The 26,192-nt window shown below is 50.4% G+C and overlaps 1 protein-coding gene and 1 long non-coding RNA gene across 7 annotated transcripts in view; one reads left to right on the forward strand and one right to left on the reverse strand.

Annotated features, from left to right (window-relative positions):
• SFSWAP (splicing factor SWAP) overlaps window positions 1–12,516 on the reverse strand; it is a 69,471-nt gene extending 56,955 nt beyond the window's left edge. Inside the window, exons 1-4 of one of the 2 annotated variants that reach the window (XM_086681400.1) lie at window positions 12,154–12,516; window positions 9,393–9,562; window positions 8,682–8,813; window positions 4,237–4,322 (exon numbers count right to left, since the gene is read on the reverse strand). In XM_086681400.1, coding sequence (XP_086537526.1) covers window positions 4,237–4,322; window positions 8,682–8,813; window positions 9,393–9,562; window positions 12,154–12,371 — 606 coding nt within the window. In that variant the 5' untranslated portion in view covers window positions 12,372–12,516. The remainder of the gene's footprint in view (window positions 1–4,236; window positions 4,323–8,681; window positions 8,814–9,392; window positions 9,563–12,153) is intronic. The other variant, XM_086681401.1, reaches the window with a different exon arrangement.
• Window positions 12,517–12,759: 243 nt separating this feature from the next.
• On the forward strand, window positions 12,760–21,714 carry LOC147575228 (uncharacterized). Of its 5 annotated transcripts, XR_015242155.1 has the most exons (5): window positions 13,112–13,639; window positions 14,044–14,092; window positions 16,314–16,486; window positions 21,044–21,220; window positions 21,316–21,714. It is a non-coding gene; the product is annotated as an uncharacterized LOC147575228 (long non-coding RNA). The 5 variants fall into 5 exon arrangements; XR_015242156.1 differs by lacking the exons at window positions 13,112–13,639; window positions 14,044–14,092 and adding an exon at window positions 12,760–12,786; XR_015242153.1 differs by having other exon boundaries at window positions 13,114–14,092.
• Window positions 21,715–26,192: the final 4,478 nt, after the last annotated feature.

A 26,192-nucleotide genomic window follows, 5' to 3' on the forward strand; every position in this document is an offset into this window, starting at 1 on the left:
TATTTACCGACTCCAAAATAACCCAGATTCCATGTCAAAGGCCCACTGTGCCTGAAGTACGGATCCTGAGGCAAATGTTCAATGGCTCTGGCTAACAGGAAGATTAATCTTTGAGACCGTGTTCCACACACACATCAATCATTAATGATGACTTTAGGATAATGACCTTTAAAGGAAACTATGATCCACCCCCTCCACGGAGAGGTATTCTCTGCTGACCAAACTAACCCGCCGGTTTAAGATTTCTTAAAAATAGGCCCATTTATGATACAACGTCACGGCAGTTAAAAAGATAGTGGTCACAGGGGCGCCTGGGTGGCTCAGTTGGATAAGCGTCCAACTCTTGATTTCGGCTCAGGTCACGATCTTGTAACTCCTGAGTGGGAGCCCCGCACTGGGATCTGCGCGGACAGTGACGCGCCAACTGGGGATTCTGTCTCTCTCTGCCCCTCCCCTGCTCATGCTCTCTCTCTCTCTCTCTCTCTCTCAGAAATAAACAAAAAGATAGCGCTTACAAAGCAAAGTCATTACTACAGAAAAACGAAGTACATTACGAACATACTTCCAGACTTACTACCAGAGCAAGTGGATGAGACCCCAACACCTGGTTTGGAAACATTCTTTGCTGTCACGTAAGTTTTACATAAATCCTGTTCCATTTAATACCACGATCGTCTCCACTATAAACTGGGATCTCAAGGACGTATATAAACGCGTGTGTCATAAAGACTGATAAGGGGAGAAATGCTTGTCCTATTTAAAGGGGGAAACCTTTGGTTGAAGGAAGGGACTGGGCCCAAGAAGGTGGGCTGACACGTCCCCACTCCTCCTGAATCACACGGACACAGACGCGGCTCTAACACCTGCGGGCAGACACTGGGCAGTGGGGGAATCGTACGTGTGGTGCGAAAGCCCACGTCAGCGTAAGGTTCGCTAAGAGCTTTGGAAAGTGCTGCTGCGGTGCGGGGCCGGGACCTCAGGGAACAGAGGTGAGGGCCCCCGGGAGCAGCTAGGCTGGCCCCCTCCTCCCGTACGATCAGGGGAGGAAAAATGAAATACCCACTTCACTCACACCCCGAAATACACATCACATCGGATGACATTTCAATTGTAAAAACAAAACGTTAGACACAACAGTAGCAAACATAGCAAAATATTTTTAAAATCTTAGGGTTGGGAAGGGACTTCCAAAAACAAGATTCAAAATGCTGACGTCGCAATGGAATATAGTGACACGTACGACTTCATAAATACGTTCATTCTGCGAGAGGCATCAGCAGCACACGTGCACGGCACACATCGGATGTGCTCAGCGGCGCGGAAAGTCCCTGCCAGTCCCAAGAAAAAGGCAAGAACTCTTCGGGAATGCAGAAATAAATCACATTGCTTTTTGCTCCCACTCCCATCCCGTGGCGACAAAGGCCCTGAATTAGGATGAAAATAACAGTCTAATGCGAACCATCGATCCAGCCGGACTCAGCGGCTCGGAGTTACTCTCTCACACTCTAAACCTCAACGTCTCTCCCGTGCAAACGGGCTGACAGCCGCCCCTGCCTCAGAGCTACTGGGACCACGATGACGGAGCGAGAACACGAGCAAAGCACCGGGTACGCGGCACGCAGCCAGTGAACGGTAAGCACGCGCTATCCCTAACCCAGAGATGCAAACGCGCACGTGACGGCAATCGCACCCCGAATCCTTCCCTGCTCGTCCTCTGGTTTACCAAGTGTGCCCCAACGAGCGCGTCTCCCGGGGCCCACGGGGCAGCACCGCCAGCCCCCGCGGCTGACCGCAGTGACACGTGACCCTGTGCACCGCAGCGTCCTGGGGGCTGGGGGACACTCCCTCCGCCCTCCCGGTGGTGCTCCGGGTGTGGGCAGGACTCGGGAGGTGACCAAGACGGGCAGGCAGGTCCCTGAGAAGGGGACACGGGGCCGAAAGCACAAGCTGGGACAAGTGATGCCAGGCTACACACTCGGGGAGAAACAGGTCTTTGCTTCCCCTGCGACCCGAGAAAACATGCCCAACCACCGGGAGAAGCGAACACAACGCTGTGGGGTCACTCGGGGGCGGCGGTCTAGAGGCCCAGCAGGAGGTGGAGCCAGGACGGCTGCCGGGCTTTGACCGAGGACAGAACCGGTGGCCAGCACCCGCGGCGGCCCATCTGGAGCAAAGGCCAGCATGCACCTCCCGGAGCGCCGTGCCTTCTAACTACTCCTCACTCTTCACGCAAACCCCGTGGAGCCTGGACTCATTAGGCTCTAATCCAAAAGCCTGGTTTAAACGTCAAGAATCCCCCAGGGTGCCCGCTTTCTTTACCGAGCGAGGGCGACCCCCGTCCACGGAGACAGCAATCCCCTCTCTGCGTATGAGCCGGCGATCCTGGCATTAATCCCCGACGCAGGCACCTCTGTCTGCTCCGCTCGCCCGCTAATGGGGACATCACGGTGTGAAGCGTGTACGAGCCACTGCCCCCAAATCGCAAGTGCTCCCAAGAGCGACACCAGCACAAAGGAAGACAGCGCTGCCTCCAGCGCCCCGACGGGCACTCAACGGCTTCCACACAATCCAACCATCTCCCGCTCCAGGGGCTGCGCCGTAACAGTATCACAAGGACTCTTTAAGGGGAACACAGCAAATGACTATCTGCTCTCCAGCGGGCAGCGACTATTCTTAGCTCCAGCAGACCATTCAACAGCTCAGTGAAGCTTAGGCTGGCCCAGGATATGCAGCCGTTACGTATTTTAATAGGAAGTGAACAACGCGGTAAAATCTATCACGCTTCTGTGTTTGTATCTGCATGAAAGTTTAAAAATAATCTTTCACGTAAAAATAAATAAAATCCCACACAGTCGACCTTAAATAAAAGCTTTTAGCATTAAATACAGGTAAGGGAGCAACCCACTTTTAATGGGTCTCTCGTGTAGAACAAAGAGCACGTTCCAGAACAAGAACACAACCCCTAACAACACACAGAAAACGTATCGATACAAGTCCTAGGATATCAGATGTTCAGAGGACATTTCCAGCTTTAGCTACAACAAACTGGTAAGTGCTGGAAACGGGGAGGCAGACATAAGTAGCAACCGCATTCAGCAAAACCCAAAAGCACGTGGCTCGTACGTGAAAGAAGGCACCAAAAGGCAGGGTGAGCGCACACAGAGGACGGATGGGGTGGGGGCAGGGCTGCTCTGTGTCCCGGGCCGTCATCGCCCGGAAACGAGCGACCAGGGCAGCAAACACAGGCCGAGTGTGGAGAGGATGAGACCCTCACGGGCAGCTTCAGCGCCCGCTGTCCACCCGGAGGTTCAGAAGAACACAGGGCACGAGCAAGAATCCAGAACACCTGCATCCGCGGCCCTAGTGACCCAGTAGGAAGACGTCACAGAAAAGCCACACTGAGCGCCAATATCCCTCCCGAGCACGCACACACAGCAGAAATACTCCCAACGTCCCTACTGAACACACAAAAATCCCATCGAGCACGGGGACTGGGGGTGTGAGTCCCTGCCTGCCATGTGCACGGCCACGTCCTTCCCTCTCCCTCGCCTGTGAGAGGGGGACGGGAACAGGAGGTATGGCTCAGGGTCCTCGGCCTCACGATACGGCAGATCAAGCAGCCGGAGCACGCCAGGACCGCAGGCGACCGACCCTCAGTGACACCCGTTACAACTCAGCCCGAACTGGACAGGCTCGAGCTGAAGCTGCTGTGTGAGGCGAGCGTGAATCAGACTCCACTCCGCCGGCTCTAGCTGCAGAGCGCCAGGGCAGCCCGGAGGTGCCCCAGGGCCCTGATCACAGGGGACAGGAGGCCTGGCTGCAAGAGCACCCAGGACACCTAAGGTAAAGGCCTACAACTCAAGGGCCCACAAAAGCCACCCCAGCAAAACCCGGGACCAGGCACCTTCACTGAAAGCCGGGCCGCCTTGAGCGAGACTGTTTTTATGTCTGAATGTGGCTAACAGCCTACTCACCGCCAACCGCGCCACTCAACCCCATGGCCTCTGACCCAGTTCCTCAAGCCCCTGATGCGCTGGTCTAGCCATTCTGCTGGGATTCCTCCCTCTCTCTTTAGAGGAAAATGGGGCGGGGGGGGGGGGGCTTCCTCCATTAACTCACAAATAGTTTGAAGGCCTTAAAACCTAGCCGTCATGACCACGAGTGGGGTCTCGCACAAGCAGTGCCTCCTGACTCACAGGGATCACGATGGACGGTGCTGTGAAGTGGAAAACATACCAGCTCCACGTCAGGCGGCACATTCAACCCCACGGGGGCGACGAAAGGCTCCTCGTTTTCCTCTATGTTTTCAGCCTCGTTTTTTTCTGCGTCAGAAGAAAACGTAAAGTTCAGACCAACCATCAGGAAGAAGGCAGCCACAGACAGTACACAATGGAGGGAGAGCCGGGAGGGGCGTTACCTGGCTCTCTGCCCTCCTATCATTACCTCTGGAAACCCTTTCCCATCTACCCTCCCACCCCTGCAGGCGCCCCCGCCACCAGGGGCCCTGCTTACCAAGGCACTCCGTCCGCCGCCAGCTCCCCCTCCCCAGCTCTGGGATCTGTGTGTAGGTGGTGCTGCTGAGCCCCCGCTCCGAGCGAGCCCCCCTCCGAGCGGTTTCTGTAGGACCCCAGGGGGGCAGGCACAGCACGGGTGCTCAATTCCAACAGGACCGAATGGTTTCACCGAGTTGTACAGGCCTTCAGTGCAGCTGCCAAGGCTTCTCCACCCAAGCCAACAACCTCCTACCGCAAATAATCAGCTCGTTTGGCACACACACCTGTCTGCCGTGTGGGAGGCGAGGCACTCACCGCACGCTGCAACTTTCTGAACAAGGTACCTACGTGCCTTAGTCACTCAGGGCGTCACCCACCAAGAGGATTAATGACGTGTACAAAAACATAGTAGAAAACTTACAAAAGCCAACATTGCAAGGGACTCCGATACCTAGGGTTTTCTCTCAAAAACTGACATCAAATAAACATGAATCTTCATCAAAACAAGTGTTTTCACCATGTATAATGAAGTTTCTTGACAAGATGAACAATTTCAAAGGTTTTCCACCAAACCTAATTCTTCTACAAGGCCAAGGAGGGATTTCAAGCAGGTTTCACTGTACCTAAAAATGCTGATGCAATGTAAGCAGATTATAAATTCCATTAAGAATTATTTAACGCTGTCCACTTGTTTTGTGCCTACATATCCTGTTCTCTCCTAAGAACCGGAGATTCACTAGGGCCTAGAGACTTCCTCTGGTCAGCAACCCCAGCGTCCAGTAACCAAATGACAGTGCAACTGGGGGACCCCAGAGACACTGGTTTGCAACATGTCAAGAAGCGACTTTAAATCTCAGTCTCTTTGGGCGTGGGGCCAAAGGCGTGTGTATAAAATTGCAATTTCTACTGTAGCTCCCTAAAATGACAGAAAGATGGAAATTTCACCTCTTAAGTAGGCTTTCCTTAGTGTGATGCCGCACACAAAACAAAGGCACCGGACTCCAAAGAGCTGTTGGGGACAGGTGGGTTACACAGAGCTCTGTCTGAACACATATCTTACTTCACAGAAAATGGCTTTAGCAGCACAGAATAAAAAACCAACGTGATACTCGGATTCAAATGATCTTTTTTCATAAAAAAGACACTGAGTAATGATAAAAAATTGTGAGACTCTGCAGGACACGAACCAGGCCGAAGACAATTTGCTGCGGAAGGAGGAGGGGCTGACACACAGACACAAAGGCACCACAAAGCCTGTTAGCAGCACAGAGCCTAAAATGTTCAAAAATGCCAGGACGAGAGTAACTGTGAAAATCAAGGAATATTCAGACACATTGAGGGTGCTGGAAAACGAAAATAAAACAAAATGAAACAAAAACACCCTTTTTAATAATGCAACACTGAAGTGAAACTTTGTTGTTAGTGGCATTGGGCAACAGAGTTCTATTGTGTGTGTGTGCGCGCGCGCGCGCAGGTACACATGCCTGCGTGCGTGTGTGTTTAATACATATGGCATTTTACTGGCGTCTGGGTGGCTCAGTTGTTAAGGAACTGACTTCAGCTCAGGTCACAATCTCCCAGTTCATGGGTTCGAGCCCCATGTCGGGCTCTGTGCTGACAGCTCACAGCCTGGAGCCTGCTTGGGATTCTGTTTCCCTCTCTCTGCCCCTCCCCGGCTCATGCTCTGTCTCCTAAAAATAAATAAATTTTGGGGCACCTGCATGGCTCAGTTGGTTAAGCATCCAACTTCAGCTCAGGTCATGATCTCACAGTTCGTGGGTTCGAGCCCCGTGTCGGGCTCTGTGCTGACAGCTCAGAGCCTGGAGCCTGCTTCAGATTCTGTGTCTGTCTCTCTCTCTCTCAAAAATAAACATTAAAAAAATTTTAAAAAGGGGCGCCTGGGTGGCGCAGTCGGTTAAGCGTCCGACTTCGGCCGGGTCACGATCTCGCGGTCCGTGAGTTCGAGCCCCGCGTCGGGCTCTGGGCTGATGGCTCAGAGCCTGGAGCCTGTTTCCGATTCTGTGTCTTCCTCTCTCTCTGCCCCTCCCCCGTTCATGCTCTGTCTCTCTCTGTCCCAAAAATAAACGTTGAAAAAAAAAAAATTTTTTTTAAAAGATAAAAATACATAAATAAATGTTAAAAAAATACACGTGGCATTTTATCTGTATTAACATAAGTTAAACTCAGAAAGTCAAGCTGTAAGTTTCACATGGGCCCAACTTTCCTTAAAAAAGTTAATCACCATGTAAAGCAAAGTCCTGAAAATATGATTATAAGAAAAAAAAAAGTATATAATACTAAAGAGAACTTTCTGTTAAAGAGAAAGCATACTAAAACTTCAAAGAGAAACAAAGTCACGTTGAAAGTCTTAAAACTCAGTAATTATAACAAAGTTTAATCTCACAGAGACAATATTCTAACCCCTGTAACAGGGACTGGCAACTTCCTGAATGTCAGACAGTAAGCATTTCTGGCTGTAGATGGTTTCTAGGTGAACTACTCAACTCTGCTGTTGAGGCCGCACAGACACTATCAACAAATGAGCTGTGTGCCAATGAAACTTCATTTACAAAAACCCACCAACGGGGGTAGTCTGCCGATCTCTAATCCAGAGCGTTAAGAAATTACCATTACGGATTTTTCCAATATTATGGATTTGTCACTTGATCTCGCGAAAGCCATTTGACCTTCATAAATTTCGATTCTTCACTTACATACTTGGTTCGGAAAGAAGACAACGTAACCTCAGCCATCCAGAACCCTGACATAGGTAACTTGCTCCGGATAAAGGAATGAGAGTGTTCACCGCTTAGACCTGCCAGAATACTTCCAATGCACCGTAACTTCTGAAGGTATGGAATACCTTAACAAAGTTTTGACTCAACACAGTTCCCATGACAGTGGAAAAGTCTCTCCAGAAGCAGGTAGAACAGAGTCGCACTACGACAGAGACTGTGTTGCTGCCCACAGAGTCATGAGCAGGACAAGGGGAAGGTCAACAAGGGTGGATCTGGGTGAGTCTGCCCTGCATCGTGCTGTCCCGTCAAGGAGACCCCCCGCCCCCAGTGAAGGGGCAGGAGAACCCAGCACAGACGCACCGCGCGCAGGGTAGACCACGTTTCAACGTTAAACTGCTGTAACCACTTCATACTCGTTGGGGGGTTTGTAACTTAAAGAGAAACAAATAATAGACTGTTAACTCTAAAACGAAATCCCTGTATGACGTGATTCTAGTTTATTACTGTAAACATTTGAATAGGTTTCTAAAGTTATAGTTCTCCTTCTCTGTAATATTTTTATCAATTTTTTTTTTAAAGTAGGCTCCACACCCAGTGTGGGGCTCCAACTCACAACCCCAAGATCAAGTGTCGCATGTTCTACCAACTGAGCCATCCAGGGGCCCCCTAAAGTTCTCCTTCCCTCTAAACAGAATATCCTGAATACGGTGATCAAGCCCCAAAGTTCCTGGTTAGTGTTACTGTCACTGATAATTAACAGGTGATTAGCATACGAGGCCAAATGACTCAGGGCTGACAGAAGTGACAAAGGACATTTGTGTCTGTAGTACAGGAGTCCCGAGTGTTTAGCGGCACTTTTTTTTTTTATATTCAAAGTTCCCAGCATTAATCCAGAAAAGCAGGATTTTAAAATCTTCAATTTTACATAAATATTACTGTAAAACCCCAAGCTAAGTGGATATTGCGGGTCCTACTGAGCCTACCTTGCGCTCTTTCACGTTTGGGGGGAAGTGACTCTACAGGCGTCCTTCTACTGGAACTTGTCATTATTTTGGGTGGGGGGGGGGGTCGGTCATGGCGGGGGGGGGGTTGTGAAGCAGGTTCACGTGAAGGTCATGAGCGCTTGTCCTTCTAACGCCCTGAGAATGAATCCCTACGAATGTCAGTGCACTCGTGACCGGCTCAGAAACGAAGGATCCAGGCTGAGCAAGTGCCAGTCACCCGAGTCAGAGAGAAGTGAGCAAAAAGGCAACGAGATCCAACGCGGACAAGTCCGGACGCACTTTCCACCGCCCCGGACACTCAGTGTCTAGTTCCTCGCTCGGTTTCACCCTAAGACGGAGCCCCACGGTGCTTGGCGTCACAGCGATGGCCCAACTGCCTGGCCGTGACTGCTCCGCGGGCCACGCGCCACCACCGGCGTGCCACCGGGCCAGCCCTCTCCTCTCACCTCTCTGTTTGGAAGGCTCCTCCTCCTCTGTGGGTTCCGACGGGTCGTAGTAATCACTGCCGTAAGTGAACCCCACTGCGTTGTAGCTCCCGTCCTCGGCCAGTGCCTCACTCAACCGCTTGTATTCTTCCTCTTGAACAAAAACGAGAGTTTTGTTAACAAGGGCGGAAATTTACGGAGAAAAAGTTTACACATTTCTAAAGTTGCGGCTGTCAGTAAAGCATACAACACGCTTTTGTCAACCTCTTTTTGAGGCAAAAACGTTTTGAGAAATTCACGCTTCATATCGATCAATATGTACTTTTGCCAGTACACGTTTACCACAGACAGCAGGATACGCGTCTTTTGTGGAAAGTTTCTTCCTGCTGAGAAATTTGGGGAGTAAGAACCGTATTAAAGATTAAGGCAGAGACAAGAACATCAATTTTAGTTTATACGATACTGTTAAAGAAGAACAATTAAAGAGTTTGGTTTTTGTTTTTTCAAATCCCAGTCTGCCCTCAAAAGCTGGGAAAATTCTTTGTGGCTCTATATATAAACTATCCTGAGGTCCTCTCAGAACGCAAAGACTCCTGTTTTTCCAATCCACTGGGTACTGTCAAGATAATATCAGAAAGAGTGAGTATAAAAAAATGAATGGGAGTAAATTTTAAACACTTAAAAAATTTTTTAAAGTGTGTTGCTTTGAAGTAAGTTTGTCCTGAGCAGTACCTTGCCTCGCCTCCGCCTCAAGCAAGTCCGTATGCAAGGCTAAATACCTCTCCTCATCACACACGGCATCTATTCGTGCCTCCTCTTCAGAGAGCTGGTAGTCACGGTTCCACGTGGAGTACTCAGCATCGTACTCAGAAAGGTCATGCAGGTGACCGCGCCCATCGTATCTGTAATATGAACAAGCTGGTCAACGGAAAGAAGGTAACGTCGAGATGGGTGTGTGTGCGACGTTTCACACATGTATACTTACCGATTAAAACAGAGAAATAAAAATATGGAAACAAACATGAAAAATCCTCTCGGGTTTATATTTAATTTGGCTAATCACATCTCACCTACTTTTAAACTCAAGTTATCTTAACAAAGTCTAAATTCCTTGGTATAATATGATAAAACTTATAATTAAGGTAAACGATCCTTTAATAGCATAAAGGGTATCCACGTCACTGGCAGAGCTTACCGTTTATGGTTCGGTCAACCATTCAATGCCATTTGCCAAAAAAAAAAAAAAAAAAAAAAAAAAAAAATTTTCTGGAAAGTCAAATATCATAGCTTACATTCACACAAACCGAATACATAAATACCTATCCGTAAGAACCCAACGGTCGAAATTTCCTCGCTTCTTTCTGCTAGTCCCGAACTCTCAGGAGAGATCTTCACCAAAGAAACTTGCGTCCATTGGAGGTAAAATCTTGGCTAGGCTCGCCCCCTAGCCACTTGGCTGAGGAAATAAGTGCTGGGTTATGTGATAGAGAGACACACATACATAGGAACAGTGACATATACATGCAGTTTAAGGAGGTTCACCGGAAACAGAGCAAAACTACGAGAAGGTGTGGCTTATTCTCTTCTAAACTTTATTCCCCGAGGAAACAACGTACGTGAAGACACATCCGTGTTTACTTTCATGGACCAACAGGCACTTTGGCCAAATTAGGAATAAGAGCACTTTCTGCTATATTTTTAACATAATAATTCAGTGAAGCTGCTGTCGACATGCAACATCAAAGGGTAAGAGAGCCAGAAACACTCAGATTTAGAGTTGCAAAAAAATAGACAGAGGCACACACAAAAGTCTGCCTAATTTTTTAACGCTGACTTTTGTAATGAGGACCAAAAGGTACTTAAAAAAACAGAACAAAAAAGACATTTATAAGAAAAAGGCCAAAATTCCAGAGTAGCCAAGTTATTGCATTTTATTAAATTGCAAAATTATTTTTACTTTGATGTAAACCTCCTTAACTTACAAATGTAGATCATTATTTGAAACTATTACACATGTACATGTGTGGCGTTTGCTCCCCGTTCACGGAAGGCCTAACTCCAGTCACGTACAGAACGATAAGGAAAACTGCCTAAAGAGCTCAGACTTCACCGTTGACCGAATTTTCATAACAAATAGCACAAGTAACGCTTTGGAAAAGCAAGCTGCCTGACAGCTCAGGCAACCTCGTTCAATAGAAACTACGGTTTAAAGGCACAACGTGTTTGAAGAGGGCGAGGTGTCCCGTCCGGACCGATACGGCAGCCCTCCCTTCAAGAGTCACTGTTGCCTAGATCTAACTCCAAACGGAAATGTCAGGGGTGGAAAAAGGCCTATTTGGTCATTAATGTGTCCATTTTTTGGCCAGCGCACAGGTCATCCCTACAGTCACGTTCCAGGGCTTTGTAGAATCCAGCTTTAATCAAACGACGGGCTTCCTTCACTCGGAGAGACTATTCCACAGTTAAATGGCTGGTCATCCTTAGCTTTTCAGTCCGGGCCCCAGAAGCAGAGTTGCCAAACCGGCAAAAAACAAAACAAAACAAAACAAAACAAAAAAACCAAACCAACAAAAACCCCAAGAAGGAGAAGGAAAGAGAGGGGGACTGAAAACATGGGGGGGAGAGGGGAGCAAACGGCCTACACCATGTAATGCCATCCTTTTCAAATCAAACATCTTTAGACGTCCCCGACCCCAGTACCCCTCTGCCCAAAGTGGCTGAACACCCTCCGGGGAGATTACCTAAAGCAGGTTTGATTTGAAAAGAAACACATCTATATCCCAGTTCCGCCCTTCGGTTTTAAGAGACCGTGAAACCAGCCCTAAGAACACAACCTCTAGGAGCAAAGCCAGTGTCTGCACGAAGTCAACTGGCTTCCAACTGATTGGCAACTTCACCCTCTGGTCTGAATCACTCAAACCAGTTCAGATTATCACGGGGTGGGGGAGGGGGGAGGCTGATGGAGTCAAATGTCACGCCGGCAAAATACGGGCGCTCCACGGAGGGCGCCGGGGGCTTACGAGGTTCGAGGCGCACTCTGGGGGCCCGAGAAGTTTTCTAACCGCGCGGCCTCAGTGTGCGGCGTTTCGGGGTGTCCTCCCACCACACGGAGCTCTGGGAGCGCCGCGCGTAGGGAGGCAGCGCACGACCCCAAGGCAACGCGGGTCGGGGGAGGCCAAGGCACCGGCAGCTTCCACCGCGTGGAGTGGCCAACTGGAACCAGTGACAGGGGTGAGGGGTCGCGAGGGGCTGCAGGAGCAGAGACGATCCCTCCGGCGACAGACACGGCATGCCAACTCCAGCCAGTGCCTTAGGGCAGGTTTCACCGTCCCCCTCCCTCTAAAACCAGGGGGATGGAAGGACAGAGGAGGGGGTCCCCCGGATCCCCGCTGGCTCCACAAAACCCTCTTTAGTCCTGGCCATCAAGTCAACATCAGACGAAATCAAGCGGGCGAGGGAAGGGGAGGACCGACGGGTGGGGGGAGGAACCGACCTGTCGATGAGGATCTTGTGGTCCCCCATCCAGGGGATGAGGTGCTGTCCCTGTTCCTGGGCCAGGGCCCTCTCATCATCCCGGAACAGCTTGCAGGCATAGCCGAAGACCAGCAGCTCCACTCGGTTCCCCCCACCGCCGGCACCTCCGGGTCCGGCCTCCTCCTTCGCGCCGCTTTTCCTCTCCGTTTTGGCACGGCCTCCGCTCGCGCCGTACATGACAGCGTCCCCGGCGTCCAGGCTGGTCCTCTTCTGCGCCGCGCGGATGTCCCCAATGCCTCCGCCTGGCCTACCCCCTCAGTCAAAAGCGCCGCATCCCGGGCCCAAACTCGACACCGCCGCCATAGCGGGCAACAAAATGGAGGAAGCGCAACTTCCGGCGACGGGCAGCCCTACTTCCGGCGAGCAGCTTCCGCAGATTCGCTACCCCTCGGAGCCGTTTGAACCGCTAGAAAGTATTTTGGCTTTAGCCTTTTGCATTCGGAGGCGTCGCCACGGTGGGAGCTGATGTGGTCAGAGGACAGTGCATGTTTAGCGTTAGTTTTCTCAAACAATTGTCCAGAGCAGTGGCGAAAGCGCGGCGCCGGATTGCGCGCTACCTGCATCAGGCCGGCGGGCGCTGGGCGGAAGGAGGGTGGGTGCTGCGCAGGTCGAGTGCGCGGCGCGGCGGGGCGGCCCCTCCCTGCGTCTGTGCGAGGTGTCCCGGCCGCTGCGACCGGGGCAGGGGTCTGGGGGGTCGGGAGCCGGGGGGATTCGGGGCCCGGGGAACGGGGGGATTCTGAGACTGTGGAGCTCTTGAGGCGAAGGGCTGGGGGCCGGGGAGCTCGGGGTCTAGGGCCTGGGGGATTGGGGGCTAGGGCCTGGGGGAGGGGGGAGGTGCGGGGAGCTCCGGGGTCAAGGGCCTGGGTGGGGGGGAGGGGTGCGGGGAGCTCGGGGGTCAAGGGCCTGGGGGCGCCAGGCAGCTCGGGGCCCAGGCCTGGGGGTCCGGGGGCAGGGGGAGTCTGAAGAAGGGCCTGGGCCAGGTCCTGTCCAGGGCGATCGCTTCACCTTTCTGAGGTTCTGGTCACTTCTCGGTCCTGGAGACCCGGACCCTCACTCATCCCGCCTCCTTCGGAAGGTGCCCTCAGCGGATACCACAGGGCCTAGTAGGCCGTGAAGCCCCTCGCAGTAACCGGATTTTGTGTGGACTCGTGTGGGAGAAAAGTGGTCGGGGTTGGTGGACGGAGCCCGCTTCTCGGAGACCAGCCACCTGGATGCGGGGTGGCCGCCGAGGAGCTAACTCCGGGGCCTCGGTTTTACCGCCTGTGTTTTCATTAGGAGAGTGGCTCCTTCTGGTGCACCCTAGACTGTCAGCGGCTGCCGTGCAGAAGCGTTGCCTTGGGGCCCAGAGCCCTCTCTGCACTGGGGCTGATGCTGGCAGTGACGTGGACGTTCTTCTCCCGCACCCGCATCTCTTCTGCACAAACCAGTGACAAGTCTTTCTGCTAGTAACGTTGACATAGCGCATCCAAACCTTACTAGGGTTTTAAAAATTAAGCCACAAGCAGTTCCCACCTCAGGGCCTTTGCCCTTGTGATATCTTTGGGGGTGTCACTCTTCGTGCTTTTTATGTGGCAGCCTCCCCATCCAGGGCTCAGTTCTGTCCCGTTCTCAGCCGGGCTGTAGGTGTCCCCGCTAGAGTGTCTCGCGCTGCTCGGTCCTGCCGATCTGCCTTTGGGGTGCCCACGCCACCACCCCCCATCACCTCCTGTATGCAGCACCCACCCCCTCCCCCGTTAGCTTCAGGAAAGCTGAGGTTTGTGGGTTCACCTAGGCATCCCCACGGCCTGGGGTAGCACCCGCACGCAGTAGAATGAACGTGAGCGAGCCATCATTCTATCTGGCTCCACAGGGTGCCCTGCTGCCACTGAGGGGGGCCTACCATGGCTCTCAGTTATTTGGTAAGTCCCGCCTGGTTGGTCCAGGCAAGTGCTGGGACTCGGGGACTCTGGGTTTGCTTTGAGCTTTCCCTTGGGTTCAGAGAGCAGAGGAAAGCCCAATGCTCCTAGCCAAACTCCACTCCTCCTTTCACCTCAAGAGGATTCTGGAAGAACCTCCAGACCCTGTGCAGATGGCTTTCTCAGCCTGGCATGGGATTCCGAAGGCCTGGGTTGCATTCCTAACTCTCAGTTACAGCGGAATTTTGAGATAGTCTTGTTCCCTTTCTGAGCCTCTCTTTTCTATAAAATGGGGGCAGGACAGTACTCTGTCCTTCAGAAGACTGCTGGAGATCTTAGGACTGATGCTCCAGGATGTCCGTTTGGCCCCAAGTGTGTTTTCAAACGAAAGCACTGAAGCCTGTGTGCCTGGGGCGGGGCGGGGGGGGGGGGGGAGGCAGGTGTTGAATGGGCTCCCTGGTTTTTGAACGGTGGGTTGCCGTGCAGTCTGCTGCTGCTCGTGAAATCGGCTTAGGGGCTCCTAACCAGCACGAACGCATGAAGAGAAGATCTTGAGGTTGTCTCTTTGCATTTCCAAGTGAATCTTCGCATCAGCTCTTCCCAGAAGCCTATGTCTGTTTACGTTGGGATTGCTGGGGAGAGTTGAGGCCTCTGCGGTATTTGCTTCTCCGGTTTACTAGGCAGAAATCTTTCAAAAAGTCTCAAAAGTTTTCTCGGTTTCTCCGCAAAGATCTTTTGCATGTTAGATTTATTCCTAGATTGGGGTGCCTGGGTGGTTCAGTCGGTTAAGCGTCCGACTTCAGCTCAGGTCATGATCTCACGGTTCACGGGTTCAAACCCCACGTCGGGCTCTGTGCTGACAGCTCGAGTCTGGAGCCTGCTTCTGGTTCTCTGTCTCACCCTCTCTGCCCCTCCCCCGCTTGTGCTCTGTCTCTGTCTCTCAATAATAAATAAATGTTAAAAAAATTAGATTTATTCCTGGATACTTCACTCCTTGATGCTGTTAGGCCCCTCACTTGCAAATTGTTTGTTGCTAGGAATACAGTCTTTAAAAGCCGATTTTGTGTTCGGCTGCCTTGCTCAGTTTCATTATTCTCCATGATTTATCTGTAGATCGGTTTGGATTTCTGACGTAGACGATCATGTGGTCTGTAAACGATGCCCACTTTCTTCTCAATCCTAGCGTGTTCTTCCTGGCCCTTGTTCCGTTCTTTATCTCTCTCCCCTCGTCCTGTGAGCTCCTCTACTCCAAGGCAGAACCCGCGAGCGCTGTGTCCCCTTGTCTGTTCCCGGTGTGCACAAAAGTTTTCCCGTCTCTACAACTGAGTGAGGTCCTCCAGGAGCAGGAGAGACGGGAGAGCGCTGGGTTTCAGGGAGATGCACTGAAGATCCTCTTACTAACAGAGAAGGTATTAGGTGGCCCAGCCAGCCACAACAGCTCCGTTTTACTTCATTCCTACTGAATGTGTCACCAGGTGGTAGGGGAAGACCTGTAAACACGTTATTACTGCAAAGGGGCGTAGAATGTGTGAGCCTGAAAATGCTGTGTTTAAAAATAACAGCTCACCCTCGTTGAGCACTTTATCAGTCACGGTTCGATCGGGAACACAGAGGTGGTTCCGCAGAGGGAAGCTTCCCGCCTGAACAAATAATAATGGCCTAGGAAGAGCCGCAGACTAGGCAAGGCAGCCCAGAGCCCCCACCACCCTCTGGGCTGGAGGAACAGGTCCCTGGTGGCGTCATCGCAGCCCGTTGGGGGCCAGAGCTGGAGGCTGGGACCGAAGGAGGGGCTCGGAGAGCTGGCCCCAGGAGGAAGCTGAAGATGACGCCAGAGATGCTTCCAAAACCGAGGACAGAAACACTCGGGCTTCCCTCCTCCCAGCCTCCAGTGCCCGGCCGGACCGAGGTGGGAGCCAGCAGCCCCGAGCCCGGAGACAACTTGCAGGAGGAGCCTTCTGGGACCCTGAGCAGAGGGCGACAATGGGTGTGGGGACACAGGCACCCCCGAGCACGCGTGTTGCCCACTTCGTCCTCGAGGCCCCGTGACAAAGAAGCCAGGTAGAGTAGAAGCTCAGGTAGAGTCACAGGCTAAGCCTGGCGTCACCAGACCAAGACAGTCACAGTTTTGGGTCTCCCAGTAATGGACTCTTACCAGTCAGTCAGGAGTCGCCCGGTGGGCACTAGTTACATGGTCTGACCGATGGAACCCTGCCGTCTCCTGAAGGAAAGTAACAGATGCGATGACCACCCTGCGTTTCCGTGTTGGGTGACTGCCTTGTTCCGGCCCCCTTCTGCCTGCGGGAGTCTGCGCATGGCTTCTCGGAGCCCGTCTGTCTGCTGGCTGGATGCCACCGATCCTGAATTATTGAAGAGAGGCAGAAGGATCTTTAAAATGTGGTCGGTTGAATTTTGTTTCTTTTTAAAAATTTTTTTATTTTTTAATTTATTTTTTTAATTTACATCCAAGTTAGCATATAGTGCGACAATGATTTCAGGAGCAGGTTCCTTAATGCCCTTTACCCATTTAGCCCATGCCCTTCCCACCAGGTTCCAGTAAACCTCAGTTTGTTCTCCATATTTAAGAGTCTTCTGTTTTGTCCCCCTCCCTGTTTTTATATTATTTTTGTTTCCCTTCCCTTATGTTCATCACTTCTGTGTCTCGAAGTCCTCATGAGTGAAATCATATGATATTTGTCTTTCTCTGACTGACTAATTTCACTTAGCATAATACCCTCCAGTTCCATCCACGTAGTTGCAAATGGCAAGATTTCATTCTTTTTTATCGCCGAGGAATACTCCATTGTATCTGTATACCACATCTTCTTTATCCATTCATCCATCGATGGACATTTGGGCTCTTTCCATACTTTGGCTATTGTCGATAGTGCTGCTATAAATATTGGGGTGCATGTGCCCCTTCGAGTCAGCATTTTTGTATCCTTGGTTTAAATACCTAGTAGTGCAATTGCTGGGTCGTAGGGTAGTTCTATTTGTAACTTTTTGAGGAACCTCCATACTGTTTTCCAGAGTGGCTGCACCAGCTGGCATTCCCACCAACGATGCAAAAGAGAGCCTCTCTGCATCCTTGCCGACATCTGTTGTTGGCCTGAGTTGTTAATGTTAGCCATTCTGACAGATGTGAGGTGCTACCTCATTGTGGTTTTGATTTGTATTTCCCTGATGATGAGTGATGTTGAGCATTTTTTCATGTGTCGGTTGGCCATCTGGATGTCTTCCTTGGAGAAGTGTCTGTTCATGTCTTTTGCCCATTTCTTTACTGGATTATTTGTTTTTTGGGTGTTGAGTTTGATAAGTTCTTTATAGATTTTGGATACTAACCCTTTATCTGATATGTCGTTTGCAAATATGTTTTCCATTCTGTCGGTTGCCCTTTAGTTTTGCTGATTGTTTCCTTTGCTGTGCAGAAGCTTTTTATCTTGATGAGGTCCCAGTAGTTCATTTTTGCTTTTGCTTTTGCACATCTTCCTCTGGAGACGTGTTGAGTAAGAAGTTGCTGCGGCAGAGGTGAAAGAGGTTTTTGCCTGGTTTCTCCTTGAGGATTTTGATGGCTTCCTGTCTTACATTGAGGTCTTTCAACCATTTTGAGTTTATTTTTGTGTATGGTGTAAGAAAGTGGTCCAGGTTCATTCTTCTGCATGTCGCTGTCCAGTTTTCCCAGCACCACTTGGTGAAGAGACTGTCTTTATTCCATTGGATATTCTTTCCCGCTTTGTCAAAGATGAGTTGGCCATACATTTGTGGGTCCATTTCTGGGTCCTCTATTCTGTTCCATTGATCTGAGTGTCTCTTCTTGTGCCAGTACCATACTGTCTTGATGATGACAGCTTTGTAATACAGCTTGACGTCTGGGATTGTGATGCCTCCTGCTATGGTTTTCTTTTTCAAGATTGCTTTGGCTATTCAGGGTCTTTTCTGGTTCCATACACATCGTAGGATTGTTTGCTGTAGCTGTGTGAAGAATGCTGGTGTTATTTTGATAGGGATTGCATTGAATATGTAGATTTCTTTGGGTAGTATTGACATTTTAACAATATTTGTTCTTCCTATCCAGGAGCATGGAATATTTTTCCATTTTTTTGTGTCTTCTTCAATTTCTTTCATAAGCTTTCTATAGTTTTCAGTGTGTAGATTTTTCACCTCTTTGGTTAGATTTATTCCTAGGTATTTTATGGTTTTTGGTGCAACTGTAAATGGGATCGATTCCTTGATTTTTCTTTCTGTTGCTTCATTGTTGGTGTATAGGAATGCAATCATTTCCATCCAATGATTATAGGATGCATTGATTTTATATCCTGCCACTTTGCTGAATTCATGGATCAGTTCTAGCAGTTTTTTGGTGGAATCCTTTGGGTTTTCCATATAGAGTACCATGTCATCTACGAAGAGTGAAAGTTTGACTTCCTCCTGGCTGATTTGGATGCCTTTTATTTCTTTGTGTTGTCTGATTGCAAAGGCTAAGGCTTCCAATACTAGGTTGAATAACAGTGGCGAGAGTGAACATCCCTGTCTTGTTCCTGACTTTAGGGGGAAAGCTCTCAGTTTTTCCCCATTGAGGAAGATATTAGCACCAGGTCTTTCATATATGGCTTTTTTGATCTCAAGGTATGCTCCTTCTATCCCTACTTTCTTGAGGGTTTTTATCAAGAAAGGAGCTGTATTTTGTCAAATGCTTTCTCTGCATCTATTGAGAGGATCATGTGGTTCTTGTCCTTTCTTTTATTGATGTGATGAATCACATTGATTGTTTTGCGGATATTGAACCAGCCTTGCATTCCAGGTATAAATCCCACTTGGTCGTGGTGAATAATTTTTTTAATATATTGTTGGAGCCGGTTGGCTAATACCTTGTTGAGGATTTTTGCCTCCATGTTCATCAGGGAAATTGGTCTATAGTTCTCCTTTTTAGTGGGGTCTCTGTCTGGTTTTGGAATCAAGGTAATGCTGGCTTCATAGAAAGAGTTTGGAAGTTTTCCTTCCATTTCTGTTTTTTGAAACAGCTTCAAGAGAATAGGTGTTAACTCTTCCTTAAATGTTTGATAGAATTCCCCTGGAAAGCCGTGTGGCCCTGGACTCTTGTTTTTTGGGAGATTTTTTATTACTAATTCTATTTCCTTACTGGTTATGGGTCCGGTCAAATTTTCTATTTCTTCCTGTTTCAGTTTTGGTAGTGTATATGTTTCTAGGAATTTGTCCATTTTTCCAGATTGCCCACTTTATTGTCATATAATTGCTCATAATATTCTCTTATTATTGGTTTTATTTCTGTGTTGGTTGTGATCTCCCCTCTTTCATTCTTGATTTTATTTATTTGGGTCCTTTCCTTTTTCTTTTTGATCAACTAGCTAGTGGTTTATCAATTTTGTTAATTCTTTCAAAAAACTAGCTTCTGGTTTCATTGATCTGTTCTACTGGGGTTTTGTTTGTTTGTTTGTTTTTTGGTTTCAAGAGCATTAATTTCTTCTCTAATCTTTATTATTTCCTGTCTTCTGCTGGTTTGGGGTTTTATTTGCTGGGTTTTTTTCCATCTTTTTAAAGTGTAAGGTTAGGTTGTGTATCTGAGACCTTTCTTCCTTCTTTAGGAAGGCCTGGATTGCTATGTACTTTCCTCTTGTGACCACCTTTGCTGTTTCCCAGAGGTTTGGGGCTGTGGTGTTATCATTTTCATTGACTTCCATATACTTTTTAATTTCCTCTCTAACTTCTTGGTTAGCCCATTCATTCTATAGTAGGATGTTCTTTAGTCTCCAAGTATTTGTTACCTTTCCAGTTTTTTCTTGTGGTTGATTTTGAGTTTCATAGCATTCTGGTCTGAAAATACGCATGGTATGATCTTGATCTTTTTGTGCTTACTTAGGGCTGATTTGTGTCCCAGTATGTGGTCTATTCTGGAGAACGTTCCATGTGCACTGGAGAAGAATGTATATTCTGCTGCTTTAGGATGAAATGTTCTGAATATATCTGTTAAGTCCATCTGCTCCAGTGTGTCATTCAAAGCCATTGTTTCCTTGTTGATTTTCTGATTAGATGATCTGTCCTTTGCTGTGAGTGGGGTGTTGAAGTCCCCTACTAGTATGGTATTATTATCAAGGAGTTTCTTTATGTTTGTGATTAATTGATTTACATATTTGTGTGCTTTCACATTTGGAGCATAAATGTTTACAATTGTTAGGTCTTCTTGGTGGATAGACCCCGAATTTTGTTTCTTAACGGCCTCTTCCTGAAGAAGATGCTACTTGAACTAAGTCTCACAGAGATGTTCATCAGCCTGTCGTCCTGTCGGAGGCTGCAGATTGCTGGGGGCCTGCCCCGGGGCCTCTGCCTCTCCCCACGCAGGCAGCTCTCCTACCCATGTCCTCTGTGCCCCTCTGTCTCTGGGAGGCTCATGCTGGGAGACAGACGTCTAAAACGCCTGTTCAAGGGGCACCTTGTTCGCTCAGTCGGTTAAGCGTCTGACTTTGGTTCAAGTCATGATCTCACGGTTCGTGAGTTCGAGCCCTGCATCGGGCTCTGTTTGGACAGCTCAGAGCCTGGAGCCTGCTTTGGATTCTGTCTCCTCGCTCTCTGCCCCTCCCCTGCTCGTGCCCGTCTCTCTCTGTTTCTCTGTCTCTCTTTCTCCCTCAAAAATAAACATTAAAAAAAAATAAAAAGCCCCTTCAGTTGGAATGTTGCACAGGGAGGGGGATGTTTTCTCAAACCGAAGCCATGGACACGAGCTGGCCACCTGCCTCTGCCATTATGCCCATGGCATAGAGCATCTTGGTCGCAGTGTGGCTCAGGCTTCCTTCAAGCCAGTATTATAACAACCTGGTTTGAAGACGAAATGGGGCTGTGCCAAACACTGTAGCGTGTGCATCGGCTGGTGATGTCTTGTAAAGACAAAAGACCTGTCACACACTTAGCCCTTAATAATCGGTTCTCCATCTTCCTCCCCAGGCTTCTCCCCTTGTGTTGTTTTCAGAAGCTTTGAAAGCCCAGGAAGAGAAAGCACTCTTTCAACGTGACAATTAATACCAACTCCCCGGACACCAAACCGAGAGATCTTATTTTTCCTTTCTCTCCACGAGCACCGTTTGCTGGGTCCAGAAACAACCACCAAAGTAAAACCCCAGAGTAAGCAGCACAGTGTCCCATTTCCCCCCTTTTCTGGCTGGTTTCATACGTGATATATCCCTTCACCCAGGACCTCTCCTCTCTTTGAAATCTAGTTTTCCGGGTGAGAGGCTCCGAACCGTCATGGGGAAGCGTATTCTTTCCCACCGGTCGTTGCAAGCGCGAAACGGGCCCTTCCTGTGCCGGTAGCTGGACTGGGCAGGTGGCTCGTGGCTCTGGTGCGGCTCAGCTGTGTTATTCCCGACGCTTCGGTCACCTTCACTTCCCAACTGTATGGATTCACTGTTTAAAAATATGAGACTATGGGGGCGCCTGGGTGGCTCAATCGATTAAGTGTCCGACTCGATTTCAGCTCAGGACATGATCTCACAGTTTGGGAGTTCGAGCCCCACGTCAGGCTCTGCGGAGCCTGCCCGGGATTCTCTCTCTGCTCCCCCCACCTCGCTCTCAAAATAAAGGAATGAACTAAAAAAATAAAAATATGAGACCCTGTATTTTACTCCTTACCAAATTGTTCCCGGGCATCGTTTCACTCACCGATGGGTGTTCTATTCGGGCTGAGCTCTGGAGAATGAGTGATTCGTGAACCATCATCTCGGTGGAGCCATCGCGATACATTTGGGGTCAGCCCTCACCTGGGCCTGAGGTGCGCTGTGGGCCTTAAGGAGCAGGTGCGTGGTTACCGTCCATCCATGCCTGGTCACAGCTGCCCGTATCTTCCGTTGTCTTGAACGCCCGCCACATCTTTCCTGTTAAACGTGCCAGTGCATCGGCACACACACCGTGAGCATGGCCTCGTGTGGCCGAAGGGACTTTGCAGACGTGGTTAAATTAAGGGTCTAGAGATGAGGAGGTCATCCTGGATTATCTGGGTGGGCTCAGTGTCCTTATGAGAGAGAGGTTGGAGTGGCCAAGTCAGGGGAGAAGACTGTGGGAATAGGGACGCAGATTTGGGTGACGTGGTGACCTCTAGAAAGTGGGAGGCAAGAAAGGATCCTCCCGAGGCTCGGATGGAACCAGCCCCGCCCACACCTGCTGTTAGCCCTTTAAAGACTCATTTTGGACTTCTGATCCCCAGAACTACAAGAAAGAAAGTTCGTGTTGCGTTGAGCCACTGAGTTGGTGGTCATTTGTTAACAGCAGCCCTAGGAAATTCATGCGTCTGGTGACTATATTGAACTTTCTCGGGAACTGCCAAACTTTTCCAAATGGCTGTACCATTTTACATCCCACAGCACATGGTGTGCTCAGTCCTGTCGGGTTTAGCCATTTTGTGGGTGTGTAGCTCACTGTGGACACCGGCTGGCCACCTGCCTCTGCCATTATGCCCGTGGCAAAGAGCATCTTGGTCGCAGGGTGACTGGTTTCGATTTGCGTTTCCCTGTTGACTAATAATGCTGAGGTGCTTTTCCTGTGCTTACCGGCCGTTCAGGTACATTCTCAGGTGAAGTGTCTGTAAAATCTTTTGCCCATTTAAAAATTACGGTATTTTCAGGGCGCCTGGATGGCTCAGTTGGTTGGGCATCTGACTCTTGATTTCAGCCCAGGTGATGATCTCGCAGTTTGTGAGTTCAAGCCCCCGAGTCAGGCCTGCTGCTGTCAGCACGGAGCCTGTGGAATTCTCTGTCTCTCTTTCTCCTCTCTCTCTCTCTCTCTGCCCCTCCCCTGCTTGCTCTCTTTCTCTCTCAAAAATAAATAAATACAAGCATTTTAAAAATTACGATATTTTCCATATACCATGATATACTGATTTGTTTTCTTCTTAACATCAACTATCACCCCGATTTTTATCATGCCTGTTTTTTATACTTTAGATGAATGGAACTGTCTAGTCTGTGCTCTTCTGGATCTGGGGGCTCGTTCGCCAGCAGGTTGGCAAGTCAAGTCGTCTGTAACATGGAGTGTTCTCGTCCAGTTCGCTCATTCTCGTTGCTGAATAATATCCGGTTGTGATAACGCCATCGTGTGTTCACCTACTCTACCGTTTATGGGCATTCGAGTAGTTTCCTTTAGGGACTATTTCGGAGAGTGGGGCCGTGACTGTGCTTGCGCGTGCCTGTTTGCACATGTTTACGCTGGTATTTGCCTCGGGGTGGAATTGGTGGGTTCCAGGGTATTCAGCTCGAGTTCATAGTGCCAGTCTGTTCCACGGGGCGTGCCAATCTGGCCCAGGCCGTGTTGTCACTGGGCATCTCCCCAGTGACGTGTTGGAGGCATACCCAGGCGACCCCGATGCCGATCAGGGCGGCTGACGTCATCTTTGCGCTGCGGGAGCCCGGCGGAGTGTCGAGATTGGAAACCAGGGCCAGGGATGGGGTGGGACCAAGGGTCCGTGTAGGGATGAGTCGGTGAACACCTGTTCGTGCCGCCTCTGTGGCCAGCACCACTGCAGAAAGCATCTGGCCCCGGATGTTGCTGGGGAATTTGATTTAGAGGCACATATGATCGCTTCAGCGTGTGGGGGCGCACCGGCAGTTTGTGAAACAGGTGTGGTAGCTTTGAGTGGCTCCTTCTGTTGCCAAGTGACAGGCTTTCCTGTCTGTCAAATGAGCCTGAAAAGGACCGCGTCGAAATGGCGGCCTCAAACCGCCCTTGTCCAAGGGCATCCTCAAACGAGCCCGTACTACACCCAAAACTCTTCTCCAAATCAGGGACAGAAATAGAACAGTAAAACGCTTTCTTCGGCAGAGCCCGACCCCTGAGTGATTTCTTTCCACACGGAGCAGGCGCTTTGTGGACTGGCTCGCTGTCCTTACATCTTCCTGGAACAGCCTGATTGTTACAGGGGTCCCTCAAATTGTCTTTTCCTCTAAGTCAGGAGCATTAAACCCGGGTGTCTACAGGGGCCAGGCATGTGATGCACAGGAGGTCCCCTCGGTGCTGGAAGGGGACGCCTTGGGGCTGGAGGGTGTCTTCCTCTAGAAGAGGACCTTCCGGGCCCTGCAGGGGCCCCAGCGCAGGGGCTTGGGGCGGGCAGCTGGCAGTCTGGTTTCAGTGTGATCCTCCCCTCCCCCACACACCTTTTTTTAAGTCAGAGAAAGCGGGCCAAACAAAGCAGTTTTCCCTCAGGCTAGCACTCTGCAGCCTCAGCACTGAAAGCTTTTCAGTGGTGTTTTTGACCACGTTTCAAAGCGGGGGCTCCAGCAGAGAGACACTGGGGCGCCTCAGAACCCAGGGAAGGCCTGAGTCTCGGCCCTTCTCACTGTCCCTGGGCGCGCCCCGAGAAGGGACAGAGGAGAGTCCCACGCCCCACCGTGGGCGGAGGTTTCTGGGAACCACTGTCCTCCTGCCTCAAGGGCGGAGAGGCGGGTGTGTGTGATAGTGACCCCCAGCCAGGCTGGCCTCGCAGAGGGTGGGGGGTGGGCTGAATCGGGAACCTCTGAGTAGCGGGGGCTTGCAGAGTCCAAGTACAGCCACCAGACGCAGAAGGGCTGGAGGGAGGGAATCTGGCACGGCTGAGGCCCTCAGGCTGTGAGAGACTGATTAGCATATAAATGATGGCTGGCGGGTGCTGGTTCTGGTGGCCGGGGACGCGGTTTGTTCACGCGGAGTTAAGCCTCACCTGGATCCTGTTTTCTCTACGTGCTCCGTACACCTTGTCTCCTGGGCTGGCCGGGCTCTGCCCTCCTCCCTGCGAGCCCTGCGTTAGGGTCATCTGAGCGAGTGGGGTTTTACTGGGACGAAACCCACCCGAGAACTCCCTGGTCACGGTCTCCGGAGGCCCGGCCCCCACGCAGCCCACCCAGAATACCCAGGTACCCCACGGTGGAGTCTGGGTCCTGAGAAACCTTTGAGGTCGGTTTGCAGAACTTGGCGGGTGTGGACTCACCGCTATGCCACCGACGCAAGGACAGAGGCGGACTTGGAGTAGAGACATCTACCTGTAAATTCTCTCCCCAAATTTTGTATTTACTCTGGGATGGGTCAGAGTCCACAGAGGGTTGTTGTGTTTGTTCTGTTTCAGTCTGAAGCAGTGTTTAAATATTTGGAAGCTTCTCAAGGAATGTCTGGACCTTGGGCCACATTCTGGCATGGAGTTGCTGCTCTGGCGAGAAGCACACAGCGATTCCACCCCTCCCCCCACTCAGCTTTGCCAGGCTTCACCCCTTAGACACGGGGCCTGGGGGGCCTGTGGGGGCGGCTTAGGAGACATGCAGGTGATGGGGTTTGGGACTGGTGGGAGTCCGGAAGAATTCCTGAGACGTCTTTGGTTTTTAGTGAAGCCCGGGGCAGGACCCGTGGGGAGGGTGAGGGGCACTGGGGCCGTGAGGGGTGACCGATCACATGCGTTCAGGCTGGGGGTGGTTAGGCATAATGTAAATCTCTAAGGGATTTGAAAGTTTTTTAAATGCTTATTTATTTTTGAAAGAGACAGAGAGAAGACAGAGCATGAGCAGGAGAGGGGCAGAGAGAGAGGGAGACACAGAACCCGAAGCAAGTTCCAGGCTCCGAGCTGTCAGCACAGAGCCCGAGGCGGGGCCTGAACCCACAAACTGTGAGATCGTGACCTGAGCCAAAGTCAGATGCTTAACCGACTGAGCCACCGAGATGCCCCTGAGGAATTTGGAAGCAAGGTTTCCAGGACCCTGATGGGCTCGTTGCTGTTAGGAAAGGTCATTTATCACTGCCTCGTAAGACCTTACTCATGAGGCCCTTCCGACGTACATCAGGGGCACCATATGCTTGAAGGATGATTGCCAACCTATGTCTTGGGGAGTAGAGATAAAGGAAGTTTCCAAAGGAATATCTATATGTTAAAGGAGAGTTTACAGGATCCTGGGGGGTCGGGGCTAAGATTGCCCGACCAAAGTGTCATCACGGAGGCAGCTGATCCCCTAGAAGAAGGTCACTCTGCCTGTTTTACGGACTCATGGGCTGTAAGGAAACTGTGGCCTTTGTTTCCCACGTGACAGATGCGGGGCACTTATGGGGCACCCACTTACCAACTGCTAGAGGCACTTCAGGTCTGTAA

The sequence above is a fragment of the Puma concolor genome, chromosome D3 (genome assembly GCF_028749965.1).
Source record: "Puma concolor isolate L17-30 chromosome D3, mPumCon1.1.hap2, whole genome shotgun sequence".
In the NCBI taxonomy this organism is placed as follows: domain Eukaryota; kingdom Metazoa; phylum Chordata; class Mammalia; order Carnivora; family Felidae; genus Puma; species Puma concolor.